General features: G+C 40.5%; 1 protein-coding gene across 1 annotated transcript; it reads right to left on the reverse strand.

Annotated features, from left to right (window-relative positions):
- Positions 1–205: 205 nt before the first annotated feature.
- phf1 (PHD finger protein 1) lies at positions 206–18,322 on the reverse strand. The gene is made up of 16 exons (XM_053327405.1): positions 18,202–18,322; positions 17,466–17,544; positions 17,191–17,272; positions 16,389–16,475; positions 15,228–15,322; positions 14,545–14,693; positions 13,385–13,480; positions 10,406–10,474; positions 9,906–10,029; positions 9,221–9,288; positions 8,511–8,642; positions 6,685–6,763; positions 5,088–5,203; positions 2,643–2,729; positions 609–901; positions 206–497 (listed from the first exon to the last, which is right to left on the reverse strand). The coding sequence occupies exons 2-16, from the start codon at positions 17,541–17,543 to the stop codon at positions 367–369; spliced, it is 1,686 nt and encodes a 561-aa protein (XP_053183380.1). The 5' UTR covers position 17,544; positions 18,202–18,322; the 3' UTR covers positions 206–366.
- Positions 18,323–19,958: the final 1,636 nt, after the last annotated feature.

Genomic DNA, 19,958 nt, shown 5'->3' on the forward strand with positions numbered 1-19,958 from the left:
ATATTTAGGTTCAATTAAAGACATATTCTACTAAATGTGGCTCAAACATTGGCAAATTAGCAGGAGGTTTAAATATTTTCCCTCATCACTGTAAAACATGATAAATGCAAAGGCATATTCCAAAGTTAACAGTACAAATATCAGAGAAACACTAGCAAAGAGGGACATTTAGTAACGAGTAGTGAGGTTATAATCATGTAGAATAGAGGTGATACTATGAGAGCAACCTGGATTTGCAACATGTAGGGATTTTTTTTTTCCTCTTTTTGTTTTGTTTGTACTTTAAACACTGCCACATATTACATACACAGTATTCTTGTGGCAACTGCAAAAACAGTCATTGCGTCTCGTTAACTTTCTCTTGTCTCAGTACAAACTCACGTTCTCCCACTCCACAAGGTACTGCACCTTCCCGTCTGGCGTGACGCGTCTCGCCAAGATTCTCACCGCTTCCCCTCCTCCCCAGCTCCTGGCCACTGTCCCGTCTCCCCCTCCGACTCCCATACTCCCTCCTCCTCCTCCTCCTCCACCACCACCACCACCACCTCCTCCTCCTCCTCCCCCTCCTCCTCCACCTCCTCCTCCTCCTCCTCCTCCTCCTCCCCCACCTCCACCTCCACCTCCTCCTCCTCCTCCTCCTCCACCTATGCCACCCCCTCCGCCCATGCCGACCTGGTAAGGTAGGAGGGGCTCCAGCTGCTTCTGCCCCGGCTGGTGTTGGTTTTGATGGTTGTGGTGGTTTTGATGGTTGTGGTGGTTTTGGTGGTTATGGTGGTTTTGGTGGTTGTGGTTGTGTTGGTGGCTGTGGTGATGCTGGTGGAGGTGGTGGTGGTGATGGCTGCCGTTGGCGTTTAGAGGGTACTGGAAGCAGGGTGGTGGTACCCTGCAGGTGTCCTCCACACTAGAAAAACAAAAGGAGTCAAGAAGAAGAACTGATTCATTTAGGGGTATTTCACAGTCCCATTAAAATAGGTTTTCTTTATGAAGAAGGATACTGCAATGCATCATTTATACTAGATTGTTTTAATAGGTTTGCTCCAAATGTGCATTATTTATAAGTAAGAGCTAGCTTTGAATATCCTCAAAGAAAATACAGCACACTTATTTGCTTTCTTGCCAAGAGTTTGATGAGAAAATGGATAATACTTTCATGAAGCTAGAGCTAGCAGTCCACTTAGCTTGACATGAACACTTTTTACTCTTAAACTAATGAGATATAATATGTTTATTAGCAAAATTCTGAGGTGCTGATAGGTGGATATATCTAACTTTGGTCAGAGCTAGGCTACCTGTTTCCTCCTGCTCCCAATCTTTATGCTAAGCTAGGTTAACAGCCTGTTAGCTCTGGCTTCATATTTAGCGTACAGACATGATGAGGTATTTATCTTCTCATCTGAGTCTCATCAAGAAAGCAAATAGGTATATGTCGTCTTTACACTTTTGTCATTACCATCAACATTAGTAAAAGTGTTGCTTGGTAACTCAAAATTAAACTGCTTAAATAGATTCACAAGACAATTCAAACACAAACTTCATCGACAAAGAGGAAAAGTGATGTAAAGTTGAAATTAATCAACGGGGGTATGTCTGAAATAAATTAAACTTTATGTGGCTTCACAAATGCTGCTAGTTGGCATACGACCCAATACGTTAGTGGTAGTGACTGAAACGGTTTTAAAAGATTTAGTAATCACAAATCTTCGGCTTAATGCTAAACTCCGTTTGATGCAACGCCAAAAAGAACCATTTTTACAATCAAGGTTACTTCAGCTAATGAGGAAGAAAACATAAAAACTGTAGTAACATGCAGATTTGCAGTCTAACTGTCTGCCTTATGCTGCGGAAATGTCCTTGTTCTCTGAATGATGAAAAGTGTCCTCAAGAACATAGACTGGAAGGCAGACTGGGAGCAACTGAAGGGTCACTCAGTGCTGTTTAGATGCGGTGATAAGCATTTGCAGAGAATCTGATACTTTAGGACATAAATCTGTCGGTAACTTGTTCCTTTGATTGCAAGATGGTGAAAAAAACAGAAGGAGCAGTGAAATATTGCGGCTGAACAGAGCAGCCTACACATGTGACTAAAGATGGGCAAAATGGACAAAATGTACTATCACTATACATGCACTCTGTTAAATCATGATATAAAGATCTTATCACAATTGATGTGATTTTGTGGAAATTTAAGAGAGAAATCACAACTCAAATAACCAGATATGAAAGAGTTTGGTTACCTTTAAGTCCAAATTTCTATCACTTCATCATTTCTATCATTTTGGGGCAGTGGTGGCCTAAAGGTTAGAGAAGCGAGCTTGTAACTGGCAGGATAAATCTGGGTGGGATGAGTGAAGTAGCAGTAATTGCCCCTCCCTCTTTACCACAACTGAGCTGCCCTTGAGCAATGCCCTTAACGCCACATACTCCAGTGGAGCTGCTCAGTAGTCAGCTGTGGTTGTACTGGGAAGCTTTCAGGTGTGAATGTGTAACTTTGTGAGTGTGATCAGGGCGTTCCTGAAAAACATACCGCATTGCTCTCAGTGAAAATACCCCTGAATACATTTTACGATCTTTATCTTCATACTGTGAAGAGACTATATGCATGTCCAGCAGGAGTTACCACAAGGATGACAGATGAGCAAAACCTGTTGTAGTGATGGAGACTCCTGGAGAGCGCAGTGTTTCCGTTGTAAGTGGTGTGATAGAGGGCATACATCCGCTTAGGGGGAGAGCTGTGGACAGGACACACAGAGGTTAAAGACGTTAAAGGCAGAGTTGCTTACTTTGCAGCTTAAATGTAAAATACAGTAATATTTTTATCCAGCTGAGTTTAAAAATAGTAGAAAAGACTAAGATCTGAATTTAAAACATACTTGCCCACTTTTCCCTTGTGGTATGCATCCATGAAGATAGTTTAGTTTGAGTTTAGTTTATAGAGGACATTTGTGATTTTGAAACTATTATAATGTTGGATGGTAAACATGATAAAAATTAGAAAACCTGAGGTCAACATTGTCAAAAGGTGCTCTGAAAAAGACATTAACAATGTTACATCTAGCACAGAGGTGTCAAACTCATTTTCATTCAAGGGCCACATACAGACCAATTTGATCTCATGTGGGCCGGATCATTAAAAAGATGGAGGGAAAGAAGGAAGGAAGGAAGGAAATAAGAAGGGATGGAAGGAAAGACAAATGGAAGGAAAGAAGGAAGGAAGAAAGGGAGGAAGGACAGATGGAAGGAAGGACAGAAGGAAGAAAGGGAGGAAGGACAGATGGATGGAAGGACAGAAGGAAGAAAGGGAGGAAGGACAGATGGAAGGAAGAAAGGGAGGAAGGACAGATGGATGGAAGAAAGGGAGGAAGGACAGATGGATGGAAGGACAGAAGGAAGAAAGGGAGGAAGGACAGATGGAAGGAAGAAAGGGAGGAAGGACAGATGGAAAGAAAGAAGGAAGGAAGGAAGGAAGGAAGGGAGGAACAAAGAAAGGATAAAAGGAAGGTAGGAAGGACAGTTGGAAGGAAGAAAGGGAGGAAGTACAGATGGAAAGAAAGAAGGAAGGAAGGAAGGAAGGGAGGAACAAAGAAAGGATAAAAGGAAGGTAGAAACGACAGATGGAAGGAAGGAAAAGAACACAGGAAAGTGGGCCGGATTGCACCCCTTGGCGGGCCGGTTCTGGCCCACGGGCCGCATGTTTCACACCCCTGATCTAGCACCATCTCGTGATAACATCAGATCGCGCATGCCTACAAACAGCCGTCCATCCCATTGTCTTTGTTGCTAATGTTGTTGCTAAGGTTGTTCACATTTCATATTTGCATATTTCAGCTCTGATTCAGACCCCTTGTTAGATCCACTTTGAGCTTTGAGATATGTTTCGCTCTGACGTTGGCTGTCATCCTCCTCATACAACAGAGCCAAAAATAATTTTGTTTGTTTTGGTCACAAGACCGAAAAATGACATTTGAAAAAATCCCTGCTGTCAGTGGGTTTTTCATGGCAAATATTTTCAACCAAAGAAATAATCCCACCTGCATTGTACTGGAGTGGCGGAGTCTCAGAGGCAGATAGCTCAAAAACCTTTAAACAAATCTATCTGAATCATGTTACTTCATAACGTGGGAAGTATGGGATGCTGAAGGTTGCTGAGAGATTTTTGTCTGTCACATCACACCCTATCTCTTCAGTTCCCCATCAATTATATATATATATATATATATATATATTTTCCACTATTATTATCACAAGCATATCAAGCCCTTTAAATGGCTTCTATAATATTTAGTTTTGTACCATCAGATGTTGTTTGTGATTCTCAGAAAGGCATTTGAGTCAGTGACAAATAAAGGGTTGGCCAGATGAGCAACTCAAAAATATCTATATATATATATACATTTTATATTTGTGTCGGTTGTATTCGGTCAATTGAAATGGCATTTGCGCCAAAAGACTGAATGCTCCTGAAAATGTCAAATGGTGTAACCACAAAAGAATGATCAATATTAAATATTTTATCCACCTACAGTGTATTTAAGTGGACTATTTCATTTTAAAAATAAAATGGTTCCTGATTGACATGATTTCCCAGATGAAATTTAATATTTAGAACAATTTTATGCCATTACCTTTATTTAATATAAAGAAGCTATAATGTAGGATCATGCCAAACTAGTTAGTATGGTGTTTTATTGAGAATTTAGCATTTTTAAGCAAGTTTAATTATTTGGTACAAAGTTTTTATGGGTACACCATTCACCAATCCTCTAATATATTCTCTTAAATGGATTAAAAGCAGAAATTTTATGCTGAGTCCACCAAAAAAAAAAGAACGTTACTAGTTCATACATTTATTTTCTCATTTTAACCCCTTTAAATTTGACTAAAATCATATGGACACAAAAAATCCATTAAACATTTCGTTAAACAGCTAACACACACAGTATTCTTACAGTTAGTTGTTCATGATCAACACGTGTACACCTGTACCACATGTTACTGTATGTGTAAAATGTAATACAGGTGAGCTGATGCTTCATCTCTTCTTATACCCATCAGTCACAACAGACACAAAATGGTACCATACCACTTACCTCAAGTTAAGCTCCTCCTCTGACTTCCTGGAGGTGTAAAGGCTGGCCCCTCCCATGTAGCCATGGCAACATGGCAGTAACTCAATGGGGTTGGCAGACACTGGGGGTGGACAAGCCTGGGCACAGGAGACTCACACAGATCAGCTTGTGTCTGGATGCCAACATCATCACAGGAGTCAATCAAGCACTGATAGCTCCGTGCTCAGTCATGCATAAAGTTAATTTTGCATATGGAACGTTCAGTTTTGAGATAAATATGTCTAGACAGAGGTTTGCATACTGAAATTCAGAGTGAAGACATTTTAAAGCACAGTTGATGCATATTTTGTAATATATATCTTGCATTCTTAGGGTTTTGATTTAATGTGCCTGCATTACTGGAGGGCAGATATGTCAATAAATCCACACTAATAGCGTAAATGGATGTGAGTCACATCTTTCTAAGGCTCATCTGACACAGTAGTTGTATGTCCTGCTTGAACATATTACCTCACCAGCACATCTCATGGAGTTGGCTGGTTAGTGAGGCAGTTCTCCGGACACATCGACTCATGACCCATAACACGTAAAAACATCAGAGCATCATCAGAGTCATTTATCACCAGAAATGTCATCCGGGGAGACGCATTTGAAGGTTTTTGCATTTCTCACTGCTGGACTGTGACATATGGAGCAACTCGCTTGGCCCATTATCATTCTCTTCTCTAGCATTACTATTAGGATGGGAGATTATTATTCAGTGGCCTCAGTCAACGTCTGTGCCTTTAAATGGATGTGCTCTGTCAATGCTGCACTGACAAGATGCCAGCGCCACCTGGCCAAACTGTAATCGACTGCAAAGTGCACTTGGAAACCATCCCAGGCTACACATATCAGCATTCCTTCCCATCTCACTTTCCCCACTACAACAAACCTGCGCCTCCAAGACGGACGGAGATTAGCATCAATCAGAGGGGCACAATGGGCCTGGATTTGCCAGAGTGAAACAAGTGCTCCGTGGATCGCATTGTTCCAGGATTACTGTATGTGCACATACACGAATCAGAGTGTTGTGTAGGAGGACACAGTACAATGAGCATCCACGGTTAAGAATGCCGTGTATAAATAGTAACTGCCACATGTGATGTTGGCTGTTTCAGTGTGATCCGCTGGGAATTGGGTTTGATGATCATGATAAATGCGGCGCTGAACTGCAGATGTTGATGAAATACTTGAGCGGGTTTTTGTGCAGCCAAGTTTGTATTTTGAATTATACATTTTTAACCGAGCCAAACACACGACAGCTCATCTCTCACACGCTACCTTTACGCTAACCGTGCACTTTAAAGCATCAGCAGGCATTTAACACACACAGGAAAAAAAAGAATACCGAGGCACTGAGCTGCACTGGGTGTTAAAAGACACACAGACTGATCTAGACTGCGAAATGAACCTTCATCACAGTGTTTGATTGACAGGTTATTTGGATCACATAGAGCTGTTTACCTGCCTGCCTAAGAAAAAAAAAAAGAAGAAGAAAAAAAATAATCAGAGAGGTTTTGTGGCCCAGACCCCCCCCCCCTCCCCCTCCTCATGAGCTGAAGACAGAGGTACTGACCTGTGTCTCAATGATACGACGCTTTGATTTACGTGGCTCTGGCCCCCCCACTCTCCTCTGGCAGGGTAGTGACAGCGGGCTGAAGAGTGCAAAAACACACATAAATTAATATACAAAAACCAAACATGCACATACAGTCTTATAGTGCAATGCTTAGTTCATTCATGTGTCTGCATGAAAGCCCACTGAGAGGTGTAAAATACAAGAAAATAAGAGCAGAGAGATGATATATCCTGAATGATGATGAGGATTTATATCCTTATACCTTCTTCATACTTTCTTCTCCCCTACATTTCTCTTATTCTCTATCTTCTTCTTCTGCTTGCTTGTCTCCTGATTTGTTTATAAAAACAATACTTGAGGTCTAAAACTTCAAAAGTGGCCCCTGGAGGCTCAAATGTCCATTACAATCCACAATTTGAAAATGCTGAATGGACTGTCCATTATGCTATAATTAGAGCAGCGCGAGTAGTAGGAATTTAAATGTATATTTTTTCCTGAGGGCAACACTAAAGAAAGGACCACGGACTCATTAAAATCAGAGGGATTCATCCTCTTAGTAGCATGAATGTGTTCAGCAAATTGCACGGAAATCTTCTTACTTAATTACAAGATCTTCTTTGTGTAAAGTTTTGGACTGAGGGCGGTTAAGAGAAGTTAGCTCCGTAATAGCAGCACTAAAGTAAATCTTATGTAAGAATTCAGCCACTCGTTTTGGAAAATCGAATTGTGCCTCCTCAAGGTTGACATTACTGTAATTTTCACCTGACATGGCCTCTGTATAATAGTTTGGGGGTGTCCATAATCAGCAGGAATCATCATTTGAGGGGTCATAAAATCTATCCCAAATTCCATGGCAAAACAGCCTGAAGTTGTAAAGACCAAAATGTTAGATCAACAAACTGACCAGTGGACAATTAATCTCCATATTTATATGACAGAGGAATATTGCTGTTGTCTAAGCAGTGTGATTTTATTTTTATGTATTTTCCTTTTCTTTATTGTACTGAGGTTTCTTTATTGTGTCGTAAACCTCTTTTTCTGTCTCTGTTTAGAAAAGTGCTGTAAAAAATAGCATTTTATCATCATTTCTCTCAAATATAGCTATTTTATCCAAAAAATGCCCACTGCTACAGTACATGAAATTAGACATTTGTTGTTTAAAAAAAAGAAAAATCAACCACTAATCTAATAAAAGAGATTTTCTTTAGAAGGATAAATCAATGCTGTACTTCGTCTGAACATTGGTTCATTTGATAAGTAGAAAAATTACTTCACTCTGGTTTAACCAATCATCTCACATTTTTGTCAGGGAGATGGACGGAGCCTAAAGTGATGCCAGCCAATAAGATCAGTGCCTCTTGATGGATGCTGGAAACCTGCAGCGTGCAGTTATTTAGGTGAGCAGACAGGACTGGAGGATTAATTACTGTAAGTATGAATGAACTGTCACCACATAAGCAAAATGATTTTCCTATTTGAAAAAAAAAAGAATTCCTCTTTCCATTTCTCTGCACTTCTGAAGATTATTCCATACTTCCATACAGCTGAGGTAAAAGAAGCACCAGCTATGAAATGCATGCATGCTAGAGGACGCATTAATACACATGTGCTCAGACACACTTACAGATGTACAAGTGTAAGCACACAGAGGGTTTTATAGCCTCCTCTTTCAGGAGATTATTAAGACACTGATACAATTGCTGGCATATGAAAATTGTGGGCTTAAGTTAATTGTTCATGCGTAATGACTATATGCCCTGTGGGAGCCCCAACCCTCTTATTGAGATAAGAACTGAAAAGAGACACGCTGTCCTTACTCTGACCTTCTCCGGTGCGTGATGTTGGTAGGTGGGTCCGTGATGAGGGGCGAAGAATCGGACGTCAGCGGTGGAGGGGCTCGGACCTGAAGCCCAAAAAGACACTTCTTCTTCTTGATCTCTTTTCCAGAGACAAACCTGAGAGACATCAAAGACACAGTTTGTACAGCAGACGTAGTGAGCCTGGTCTAGTGTTGGTTCTTAAAAATTATCATTCATTACTCCTCTTTGATGCTAATAAAGAATTTAAAGTTATGTAACAAAATGTATGTATTCTCCTGATGACAAAGTAGACTCAGGGAGGTTTCAAAAGGTAGTGACTGTGTAATTAGGTACACATAATTAGAGGAGACTTTGTCTGGCGAAATTTGCAGTTTTGTGACTGCAAGGTTTTTTGTTGTTTTTTTGTGTGAAATCCACTAAAAGCAATTATACTGCTAGGCTGGTTATTGTGATTAAATACCAACAACTTGCATCCTTTGCTAACAAGACAAAAGCTGCACCAGAAAGAGTAAATTCCAAATACTTTAATTGGTTGTTACATTTTGCTGCCATTTTATTCAAAGTCACACATTTCACCTCGCTCATTTCAGTCTGTGTGTCCAACCTTACAAACTACAGAGCACTAAGAGGACCCCTCTATTCATGGAGTGCTACTCATCAATCCAGACATGAGTGCTTGGTGTTTATTCTTCTCATCATATGCGATGACTTACCTGTCCTTGTGGGAGTTCAGAGCGTTGAGGAGATTGTGACAGCGGTCTTGCCTTGGCGTGTCAGAGAGCTGGAGGACAGACAAGAATGAAAAATCAAATCTATGTTTACACAGCGGACAGCCATCAGACAGAAAACCCTTAATGCTTACAATAATTTTCTTTTATAGTCTCTGACAGCAATAATCTGGATATCAGAAAAAAATTACTTCTTGTAGCTACATGGCTGAAAAATCCGCTGTCATGTTGTGACAGGACAAACAATACATTTAAAATGATCTTTTCAAAACAGCTTAAAGGAGAACCCAAAACCTCAGATACATGTACAGGAAGCACATAAAATGCCCTGTGGTGTCTCTCCCAGTCACCTCTACTTTTATCTTGTGTTTATTCTCTGTGGAGACGCTTCACACTTGAAACCAGATGGTGTAACAACTTTGAACCTCAGCGCTTTAGTTTGAAGGTTTGTCAAGAACTTCATTCATATTAAGAAATGTATCATAAGCTATTCTTTAACTCAGTGGCGTTCCCCTTTAAGCATACACAGAGGTTATACTTTTTTTTTTTTAAATATACTTTAAATTTTTTACTTTAATGATGGTTAATAGGCTTTAAGTCTCAAATGCAAAAAGGCTGGCAGCATTTCACATCATTTCATCATGGTGCTTAAACAGGGAAATATCAATACCGCGCCTAGGAGCAACGAGTCCCAATTCTCATTGGTGAAAGACAGGATTTCATGGTCAAAATCAAAGTATTTCCTCTTGCAGCACAGGGAGAGATGGTAGAGCACTAAATGAGCCAAATCCACCCTGCATTTCAAATCGAAAAAATAGTCAAAATTAGATAATTAGAAACTAGTAAATATACATTAAAGACAAAAACAACAAAACAACAAAAACTAAATGGAAGAAATCTAAAAAATATGTTTCATAATATTTTCAATATCTTTGAGCATAGTTTAATACACCACTTTTTTATCACATGCAGGAGGAGTTATTGTGTTGTTGTGTGAAGTAAAAGTGTATAAAACTAGATGTGACATGTATTGAAAATGATTTATCTTTTTACCATTTGACTGAAGAAGAAAAATATCAATTGTGTTGTTTTCTTTCTTTGGCTAAAGTGTCAAAAGTGTCATATTTGTCTCTATAAACATGTCAGTAAAGGCGTCACTGTTAACATTACCAGGTCATGGGTAGTCTTTGGATGGTCTCTGGTCCTTTTGAACATACAGAGCACTGGAATTGATAAAACCTGAAACAGACACGTGGAAAACACAGAGAATCAGACAGGTATCATGTGTCTCTGAGAAATATCATTTATTTTATCCCAAACAGGCATCATGTTTAATTTTGTCCCCTATTGTCCCCTCACTTTTCAACTGTGTGAAAACTGCTGTAGTCCAAAACAAGTATATTCACCACTTTGCAGACTTATACTGCAATTTCTATTTTAAGGTAAGAAACTTCTTTCCTTGCAGTCTATATAAATATCTCTTTTCTGGATATTTTATCATTTAATACATTACAATAAATCAACGCACAGGTGTGTCTGTCCCACTTTAATAACATTCGGTTGTGGGTGACCCTGAAACTCGGCTCGCACCACACCAACGTAGTGTGCATCTGCGCTTCTATATGCAGGTGTTCGCTGAAGGTCATCGGGAAAAGATGAAGTACAGACACCGTATGACGGCAGCACATGCTTACTATTCCAACTGTGAACTCGGTCTTCACTCTTCCTCCATCACCTGCTCAGCAGATGTTGTACCAATCCGGCCTCCCTCTCCTCCAACTGTCAATCTAAATCTAATCCCTCCTCTTCCTCCCCCCACCCCCGCCCCCCCGCCTCCTCACTCCTCAGACAGGTTCGGCAATAACACGGTGTCAGGGCGAGTGTAAAACCCAGCCAGCTAACGCAGATGGTTAATGACAATAATAACTTAATGGATGGATACATTTTATTACATGCATGAGATGCAGCCTATCAAACTGCACTGTGATCAACAGCTTGCATATCCACCCTGCATCATACCTGAACTACCACTAGTAAGATTAAATGTCTGCTCTGCTGTCTGTCACTGTCCCTTTTGCTGTGAACATGTGAGGAGTTCAGGTCCCTGTAACATGAGTTAATGACTACATTAACTGGCTAATAATTTAGTCTGGAGTTAATTAATGCAGCTCTCTTGACAAGTGAAGCTGTCATGTAGACGTCTTCATCTGATTATCTTAATCAGACTGAGGTCTGCTGCTCAACTGATTAGTTGATTCATCCATTAGTCAATCAGCAGAAAATTAATGAACAATAACTTTGAAAATTGATCGATCATTTGTGATTTATCGAGTAGAAATGGTAATTCGCTGGTTCCAATTCGCTTCTCAAAAGAGAGGTTCTCAAATTTGTATCATTGGAAATTGAAGATCTTTGGGAATTGGGACTGCTTGGAGATTTGAAAATGTTATCTCAGGCTTTGAAAAACGAACTATTTCAAAACATTTTTATAGACTCAGCGATTAAATTCAAATGAATTATAAATAATAATAATGCTGTAGTTCTACTAAGGTTGTAATCATAGTAAATATAGCTGTACATATACAGGTACAGGTAGGTTTCTGATCAGTCTGACCTCTACAAACTAAATAAACAACATGTGGTGAGCAGTAGACCAATACGTAAAAAGATCAGTGTAAACAAGATTAAAAGAAAAAATTCAATTTCTTACATGAAAAAAACAATCCAAATATTAGATCCTGACTACCAAGATATCACCAAGATATTATAAGCTGTTTTTGGCTTATCACAAATATATTTGTATCTGCTGAAATGTTTGTAGACCTACAGACTAGAGCTGCTCTGGATGGTGATGTCTGACTGCTGTGAAATGTTATAGAGACCTTCAAGTTACCCAGAGGATGAACCTTCATGACTTCTGTGTTCATCCGAGACATCATGAGGTTGAACTTTGTGGGGGGGTTTTAACATTAGGGGAATGTTGACTCTCTTAAAGATGATGGTCTAGACATGTTCAATGTGAAAAGTGTCTTGAGATAACTTTTGTTGGGATTTGGCTCTATATATAAATTAAACTGAATGGAATATAAATGAATTTAAGGTGAAACGTCTCTACTATCAACTATTAGATAACTTGCCATGAAATTTGCTCCAGGCATCTGTATTCTCCTCATGATCCATTAAGTCTTCCTTTTAGTCTTAAGTATTTGACAAATCATTTGGAAGATGAAATATGATATTAGTAATAGTATAAATATAATAAATGTAAGCACTAATAAGCAAATGTGGGCTCACTAGAATAAGTTGGTGAACATTGTAAATATTATATCTGCTTAACATCAGCATGTTAGCATTGTCCCTTTGTCCTTTAGATTATTTTATGATGTTAGCATTTAGCTAATACAGCCTTTAATAGACACTATCAGGGCTGTAGACTCTTGTTCTAAGTTCAAAATATTTTCAATGCATTAAAGCTGCAGTTGGTAAGTCTTATAAAAGTAACTTTTTGTCATATTTGCTAAGACTGTCACTATGTACAGACAGCATTACATGAAACTAGTAATCTGTAAAAAAAACAGGCTCATTTAGCCCCGCCTACTGCTCCTACTGAACCAATCAGAGCCAGGATTGTGTCTGCTGGAGTGTCTGACAGCTGTCAATCACTGCTCACGCACACAGGCCCCTCCCCCTTCCTCCTCAGCTCGGTCAAGCTCATATCTCCGAGAGCGGCTTCAGGAGCGTAGAGAAAGTAATGGCGCATCAACAACCACTGCGTGCACATCAGCCTCCTCTGGGGGAGGGACTTTGGAGGCAGAGCAGGAGTGCAGTGGAGAGGGAGGGGGAGGGGAGGGATCTGAAAGTTGTACTTCTTCAAATTTGATGTTAAGTCCTCTCTCTCCTCAAAGTTACCAACTGCAGCTTTAAAGTTTCACTCCAATCAGTTTCAACCAATCCATTATTAGCAGGATTTACTCTCAAATATCTATATATCATAAAAAATCCCATATCAGTCTGTAGAGACCTATAAACATACTCAAAATGCATGCTTGCTGTGTCAAATTCCAACCAATTAAATTCCTTTATAATAATGACTGTAATAATAAAATGATGATAAAGACTCTATGGTTGTCATAGTGCCGTGTAACATACCTGTCCCCGTACAGTAATGGCTTGGTTAGACACTGCGTGCAGGCCTCGTGGAACCACTGGCCACAACTTCCACACTGTAACATCTTCAGGTTCCATCTGCAGTCCGACAACAAGAGAACACCCAGACACTTTTAACACATGAATGCATGAAGACAAGTTTGTATTTATGCATAATTGAGAGAAAGGCTGAAGGGCTGAAGAGCGCAGCTGACTGTTCACATCTCATGAAATGTGTCTTCAGGTGTAAACTCCTACCAGGTGTTACTTCTCATAAAGATACAGCAGTTGGGAGTTTGTTTTATACTGTTTATGGTTCTCAAGTTTGTCACATCAACAAAAGAAAAAAAATAAATTAAAAGAAAAAAAAGACAGAAAATGCATTAAAAAGATAGCTTGTACTTCTTTTCTGACTGACAACTTACCTGAACTGGAGCACTGAACACTTTTAAAAGCAGGCGAAAAAACATTTTTACATCTAAATTCTTTGTGTGTGTGTGTGTGTGTGTGTGTGTGTGTGTGTGTGTGTGTGTGTGTGTGTGTGTGTGTGTGTGTGTGTGTGTGTGTGTGTGTGTGTGCGTGTGTGTGTGTGTGTTTATATATATTAGACTTTTTGGATTCCTGCGTGACAGCACTAAAACCTGTTGATGCATTTTTATCTTCAGCACTTTCACTTTTATGGTTTTGTTGTGACTATATTGTCTTTCTATGTAAAGCACATTGTAACCTTCGTATGAAATCTGCTATTTAAATAAAGTTTGGTTTGATTTGACAATATCTGACTTGATATAGAAAACATCACTCGTAAATCATTCAGAAAACGTGTGTGTGTGTGTGGGGCGGGGTTAATTGTATGTTTTAATGTTTCCATGTTTTTAGTATAATTGGGTTTTATTTTTATTTCTCAAATTGCATGATTCATTGTTTCCAATTCTTACTGTTAAATGTTTGTTTTATGTAAATCACATTGAGTTGCCATGGTGTATGAAATGTGCTATATAAATAAAACTGCCTTGCCTTGACATCCGTCTGATATGCTGCATGCAATTTACAAATAATCCACAAGGTGATGTGACTGAGATGAGATCTAGCTTTGAGAGACGATCAGAGCATTCATGTACAGTACATTCAAACTTTAAACTGGCCTCTGCAGTGTCACTCACTCTCCAGGTCCGGCACAGTAGCAGTAACACTGTTGCTGATTGGTCAGGTGCTGCGGGTCCCAGTCTAAAGAAGACAGCTGATAGGGGAGCCGGAGTTTCATAAACTGCATGAGCCGGGCAAAACGTCCTCGTTTGAGTGCCCCGCCTCTCTGAAAACACAATTTTTAGGACAGAACTGATTGGTCTGTGACCCTTCCAATCACTGTCATGTCAGAGCAGCAGGGGAGACGGATCACATTTGGTGGGGGGAGAAAGCAATTCGTCTCATTTTATTGTAGGTCAGCTGTGAGAGATAGTGTCCAAGGCAGCGGAAGTCTGGACAATGAGATACGGACATTGACTGATTGACAATTAACCGGGTGCTTTCTCATCTCATATCTACAGAACTGGAGCACATGTGATTGATTGACTTTAAATGTACTTCTTTCAACTTCAGTGTAGTTTCTCAGCTTCATAACTATTGATTGTTCATGATTTCTTGGACACAATGTAGAACATCTAATACTGAAGTCAATACTGAGCAAATTAGTGTGCTTTTGCCTCAAATAAACCTATTACCCGCCATACACAACAGTGTAGTGGCAGCGAAGCCTGATAAATTTGACTGGATTTCTCCCATATTACACCCTGAATGTTTTTTTTTTTTCCCCCAGAGTATGAGACGGAGAGATTAGCAGTCTGACCTTGGTTGCGACTGCAAAGACACATTGCCGACATATCCACGAATCGCTGTCAGCTTCCGGTTCGATGGTTGGCGTGTGGCACTCTGGATGATAACCTGTAATGGGAGGAGGAGGCAGAGCGTTTAATTCGTGTGTGCAAGACAGACAGTCAGAGTGACAATAATGGCAGTGCAGCTCCATATTTAGTGCTCTGCTGGTTTGTTTCAGCAGCATGCAAAACATTTTACTATACTATTTTCATCGAGGGAGCAGGGAGTATATTTGTCTGCTTTTTCCCCCCAAAAAACAAGCTGTCAGAAACCTGTTCGCCTGACAGAGCTGTGAAGACATGACGGCAAAATTTGTTGCCATTTCCTGCTTGTGTGCATCCTGCCACTCCGTGTGTTTCTAAGACTTTTTCCCCCCACTTCCACATCATAACTCAAGCTTACTTATAAAGTCCCCCTCTACCCAAAAAAACATATTTTACTTATTGTTACTTCACTTAGCTGTCACTTTGCAGAATGAATGAATGTGTAGAAAACATGAACCTTCACGCATGATTTTGTAACACTGTAATTAATTTGGCAGCAAACAAAAGGTCCAAAATTCAAATTACATAAGTGTGATGTGGACACTTAAAGCTATGCACATACACTGAGAATGAACTTTTCAGTGAAGTAGGAGGCATTGTGCGTCTAACAGTTCAACTTTTTAAAACTAAGCATATCTACATATTCATAGATTATGGATTTTTCAATAAGGGAGAAGGAGAAATTGACTTTACAAATTTTTTAAAAGGATAACTTAACTTTTTCGTGGAGAAGAAAAACTTATCAGACACAAATTATTATTCCAAGCAGAGTATTTTTTTATGTCTTGAAACATGTCTGGAGGGGGTCGTAAAATTAGAAACAAGCCAGTAAAGACACCCACTAGCATTTAAATCAGTGAATAATGTTCCAAGTGTATGGATAGCTCATTTATTTCCATTGTGGTCAGGATGGAAGTGCAACAACTCATATCTATCATTTATGACGTGGTTCTGTGTTGGGTTTTTTTTTTTTTTTTCTTGAAAGAGCAACACTGTTATTTAGCATACTGTGTCAAATCTTCAAGGTCAGTGCAAGTACTGGTGGAGAACTACTGCTTGACAGCGGATGATGAGGCATGCTTCCTTACCGTGGCGACATTTAAGACAATTTATGAGGGGTTCTTTAAGAGGCGGAGCGTCACAAATACAGCAAAGTTCTTCCACTCCAGCAGCGACTGAGGCAAACAGAAAAAGACACAGAGAGAAAAGGCAAGGCGAGGGGAGGGGAGGAAGAGAGCGAAAGTAAATGTCAGCGAGGAAGAAAGAGAGAGAGAGAGAGCAGTCAACGGCATTAATTTATGTATATTGATTCACATCCTTGCCACCTCATTGATTTCAGTGTCTCCTGCACCCTTTCAGATTTCACTTCATTTGACTGGCGGATACTCAGCCTGGTCCTAACATGCTACCAACTTCCCCTTCGGTTGATGTTAGGTGGAGTGGGGGCGCCATTTCCCTGAGGAGTCATTAGTCTAATAAATTCATAAATAGGCTCTAATATACCAATTACATCTCAACGTGCCCCCATCAGAATACTCAGACCACTCAGCATCATAACCTTGAACGTGACTGTAATTTCTTTTTGGTAATTTTCTCGGATGACAAACGAGCGATGTCGGCGAGAGAAAAGACACAAAATTAAAAAAAAAAAAAGTTTAAAGCTCACAATGTGAAAGAATCAGAGAAGTATTCTTTTAGGTCCTCGAGTAAAAGTTTAAGAGTGGAATCAAAATACCTACAGAGTGAGTTAAGCTGAGCATCAGTGCATTCACAAAATCAAACTAAGAGAATTTTTCCAACCCAAGAAATACAAAGTACTACCAATAGGAAGCTATTTACTCTTCTAGCTAAGCACAGAGAGAGAGAGAGCGAGAGAGGAGTTCTTCTTACATGAGTGAATGTCCTTTCTTAGGACCCAGAACTCTGAGTTGTCCTCAAATCTCACCAGACAACACTGCTTGACTCCATCTACCTGAGAGGGAGATAGCAGGTGAGTGGAGAGTGATTGACAAAACTAAATGGAAGTCTTTTCAAATCCAGGTGAGCACACTTACTGTCTGATACACACACACACACAGACACACACAAAACTATCTTTCTGACACACACACACACACACAAGCACACACTCTTTCCCTCCTGCACAAACACCCACACGCACTTACTCTTTTCACATTGCCGAGGTACAGTAGTCCATCACTCCATCGAGCCAACACATCATCTCCCTCACTTACTCCCCCCATCCTGAGGAGAGAGACAGAGAGGGAGAGGAGGAGAGAGAGGGAGCAGGGGCTCATGTGAAATGGAAATCCGATTTATTCGCTGAATACTTTGCTGCCATTGCTGACAGAGGGGGTTTACGACCCCGGCGTTTCGGCTGGCTCTCAGACAGGCGGGCTTCGGTGCAAAGGGGTTAAATTCAAACCCACCCCCCCCACCCCTTTTTTTTTTTTTAGAGGGGAGAGCATAGACACAGCCTGTATCCACCACCAGTGAAAGATGAGAGTGAGTACATAACCAGAGAGAGCAAGACAAATGATTACTGCACGCATGAAACACACACACATACATACACACACACACACACACAAAACACTGCATGATGACTGCTGCAATACAGTTTGATTGAATGAGCAAAGATCACTGTGCAGCTACTTGAAGCGTCTGCCATGCACTTTGCCGTGGTCTCTCCCCCCCTCTTCCAACATCTTAAAAACTTGAATAGATGTATGAAATGACTATGCAGACATTATCTCTTGCACGTTGAGCATTTGTTCCAGTGCATGCACTCAAGTCAAGACAGACGCAGAGGATACATGTCACTGTATGTAGCCTTTGTGAGTCAAAAAAAGCAAATCAGGCAAATTGTACAGTAAGCAAGCTGACCGGTGAAGGGTATACCTGTGAAGTCGAACTCCTTTCCGTCGGGGTCACAGTGATTCCTGGGCAGGCTGGACATGAAATGCCCTCATCTGCTGTGGAGCTCCGCTGTCCAATTACTGCCCGCTCGGATGCGCAGCCTGCGTGTTTGCAAAAAGTGGATGATGTGCATGTATGTCCCCCTGTCTGTGCCAAGCGCCTTGTGTGTGTGTGTGTGTATGTATGTGTGTGTGTATGTGTGTGTGTCAGTCAAGCCGTCAGCGAGGAGGCGACTGTCCGTCCGTCTCTCAGCCTAGTTTGTCCGTCCTCCTCCGCGATTCCGTTTCGTCATGTTACTGTCGCTTTTGCTCTCTTCTCCTCCTCCCCCCCTCCTCTCCACCACCACCTATTGATGCTATTGAGGCGGGTTTGTCAGAGCAGCAACGGAATCAAGCCGCCAGAGACGCCATCATCCCTGCCTCTCTCCACCGACCGACTTGTTGTGACGCAGACATAAAACACCGAGATAGAGTGGGAGGGAGATACTGATAGAGGGGGGATCCAGAGGTGCCAGAGGTGGGGTTGGAGGGGGGGAGTCCACGGCGAAAGCACCTTCCTCCCTTTGAGGGACTGACCCTAAATCGTTGTGACAAGGGGGGGATTTTGATGTCTGGGAGCAGAAAGGGAGGGATGGCGGGGCGTTAAAAGCCAGCAGAAGCAACACGCGCAGCTACAGGGGCCAATTAAGTAGCCAATTAGCGAGTTTAGTAGCCTCATTAATTGGTTTAACACACGAGACACCAGTCAAGTTTATGAAAAAAAGTTTTCAAACTGAGATGGTCCAGCAAGCAGCTCCAAACTTGTATGTTATCAATACTGATTGAACCAAACTGAACTGAATTTAGGGGAATCCTTATTGAAAGAGATATTTTTAAGGTTAATTTGTCTTAAATTTCTTGTAAAGAATAAAATAAGAATGTAACAGTATGTATTTAATGTAATAAGAATAAAACATAGCTTTAAAATGACACCATGCAAAGATTAAAGCAGACTTTCAGATCACTATTGTGCCTCATTTGACTTTTTTTTCTTTTAACATATTCTTAAATTTCAACATCTCCACCACGATTTTTTTTTTTTTTTTAAACAAGCCTACTAGAAGCCAACATCAAAGTGGACAAACTCTTGTCACACCTGCAGGACAGATGTGAAATCCACCGTCATCTCCTCTCACTAGACATCCAGTCTTTAATGTGAAATAGAAAATATTGTTCACAAAAAACAATTATGACTAAACACAAGTTTATGAAAGCCTCTACAGCCTTAACAAATAAGCATCGAATCATAATCCAAAAATGTACACAGCTGAAGTTATATGAAGTTAAAGAAATATGTTAATTAGCTGCTTTAGAACCAAGACAACCATCAAGCACAGCTGCTTTAACAAGCTCAAGTTGCAGAGTTATAAATGACTGTATAACAGAGTCTAATTAAACATAATTAAACTACTCACAGTTTGGAAGAATATTGCTTCTTGCTCTTTCACCACAGTCTCGTGTCCCCAAACGAGGTCAAGTTTCGTTTGTTTGTTTGTTTTTTCCTGTTTGTGCCTCTTCTTGTTTATTTATGTCTTACACATGATTCACACCAGCCAAGCATGTGTTAACACCGCCGTGCGGTTCAAAATGGCCCCTGGCACATTGAGAAGTGGTGGAGTGCCAAATGTCTGTTGTGACCACTAGGTGGCGAGCAAATACAAGGACTCCAATCAGCCTGAAGGACGCTCAGGCTCATGAGAA

The sequence above is a fragment of the Scomber japonicus genome, chromosome 10, assembly GCF_027409825.1.
Source record: "Scomber japonicus isolate fScoJap1 chromosome 10, fScoJap1.pri, whole genome shotgun sequence".
NCBI classification, from domain to species: domain Eukaryota; kingdom Metazoa; phylum Chordata; class Actinopteri; order Scombriformes; family Scombridae; genus Scomber; species Scomber japonicus.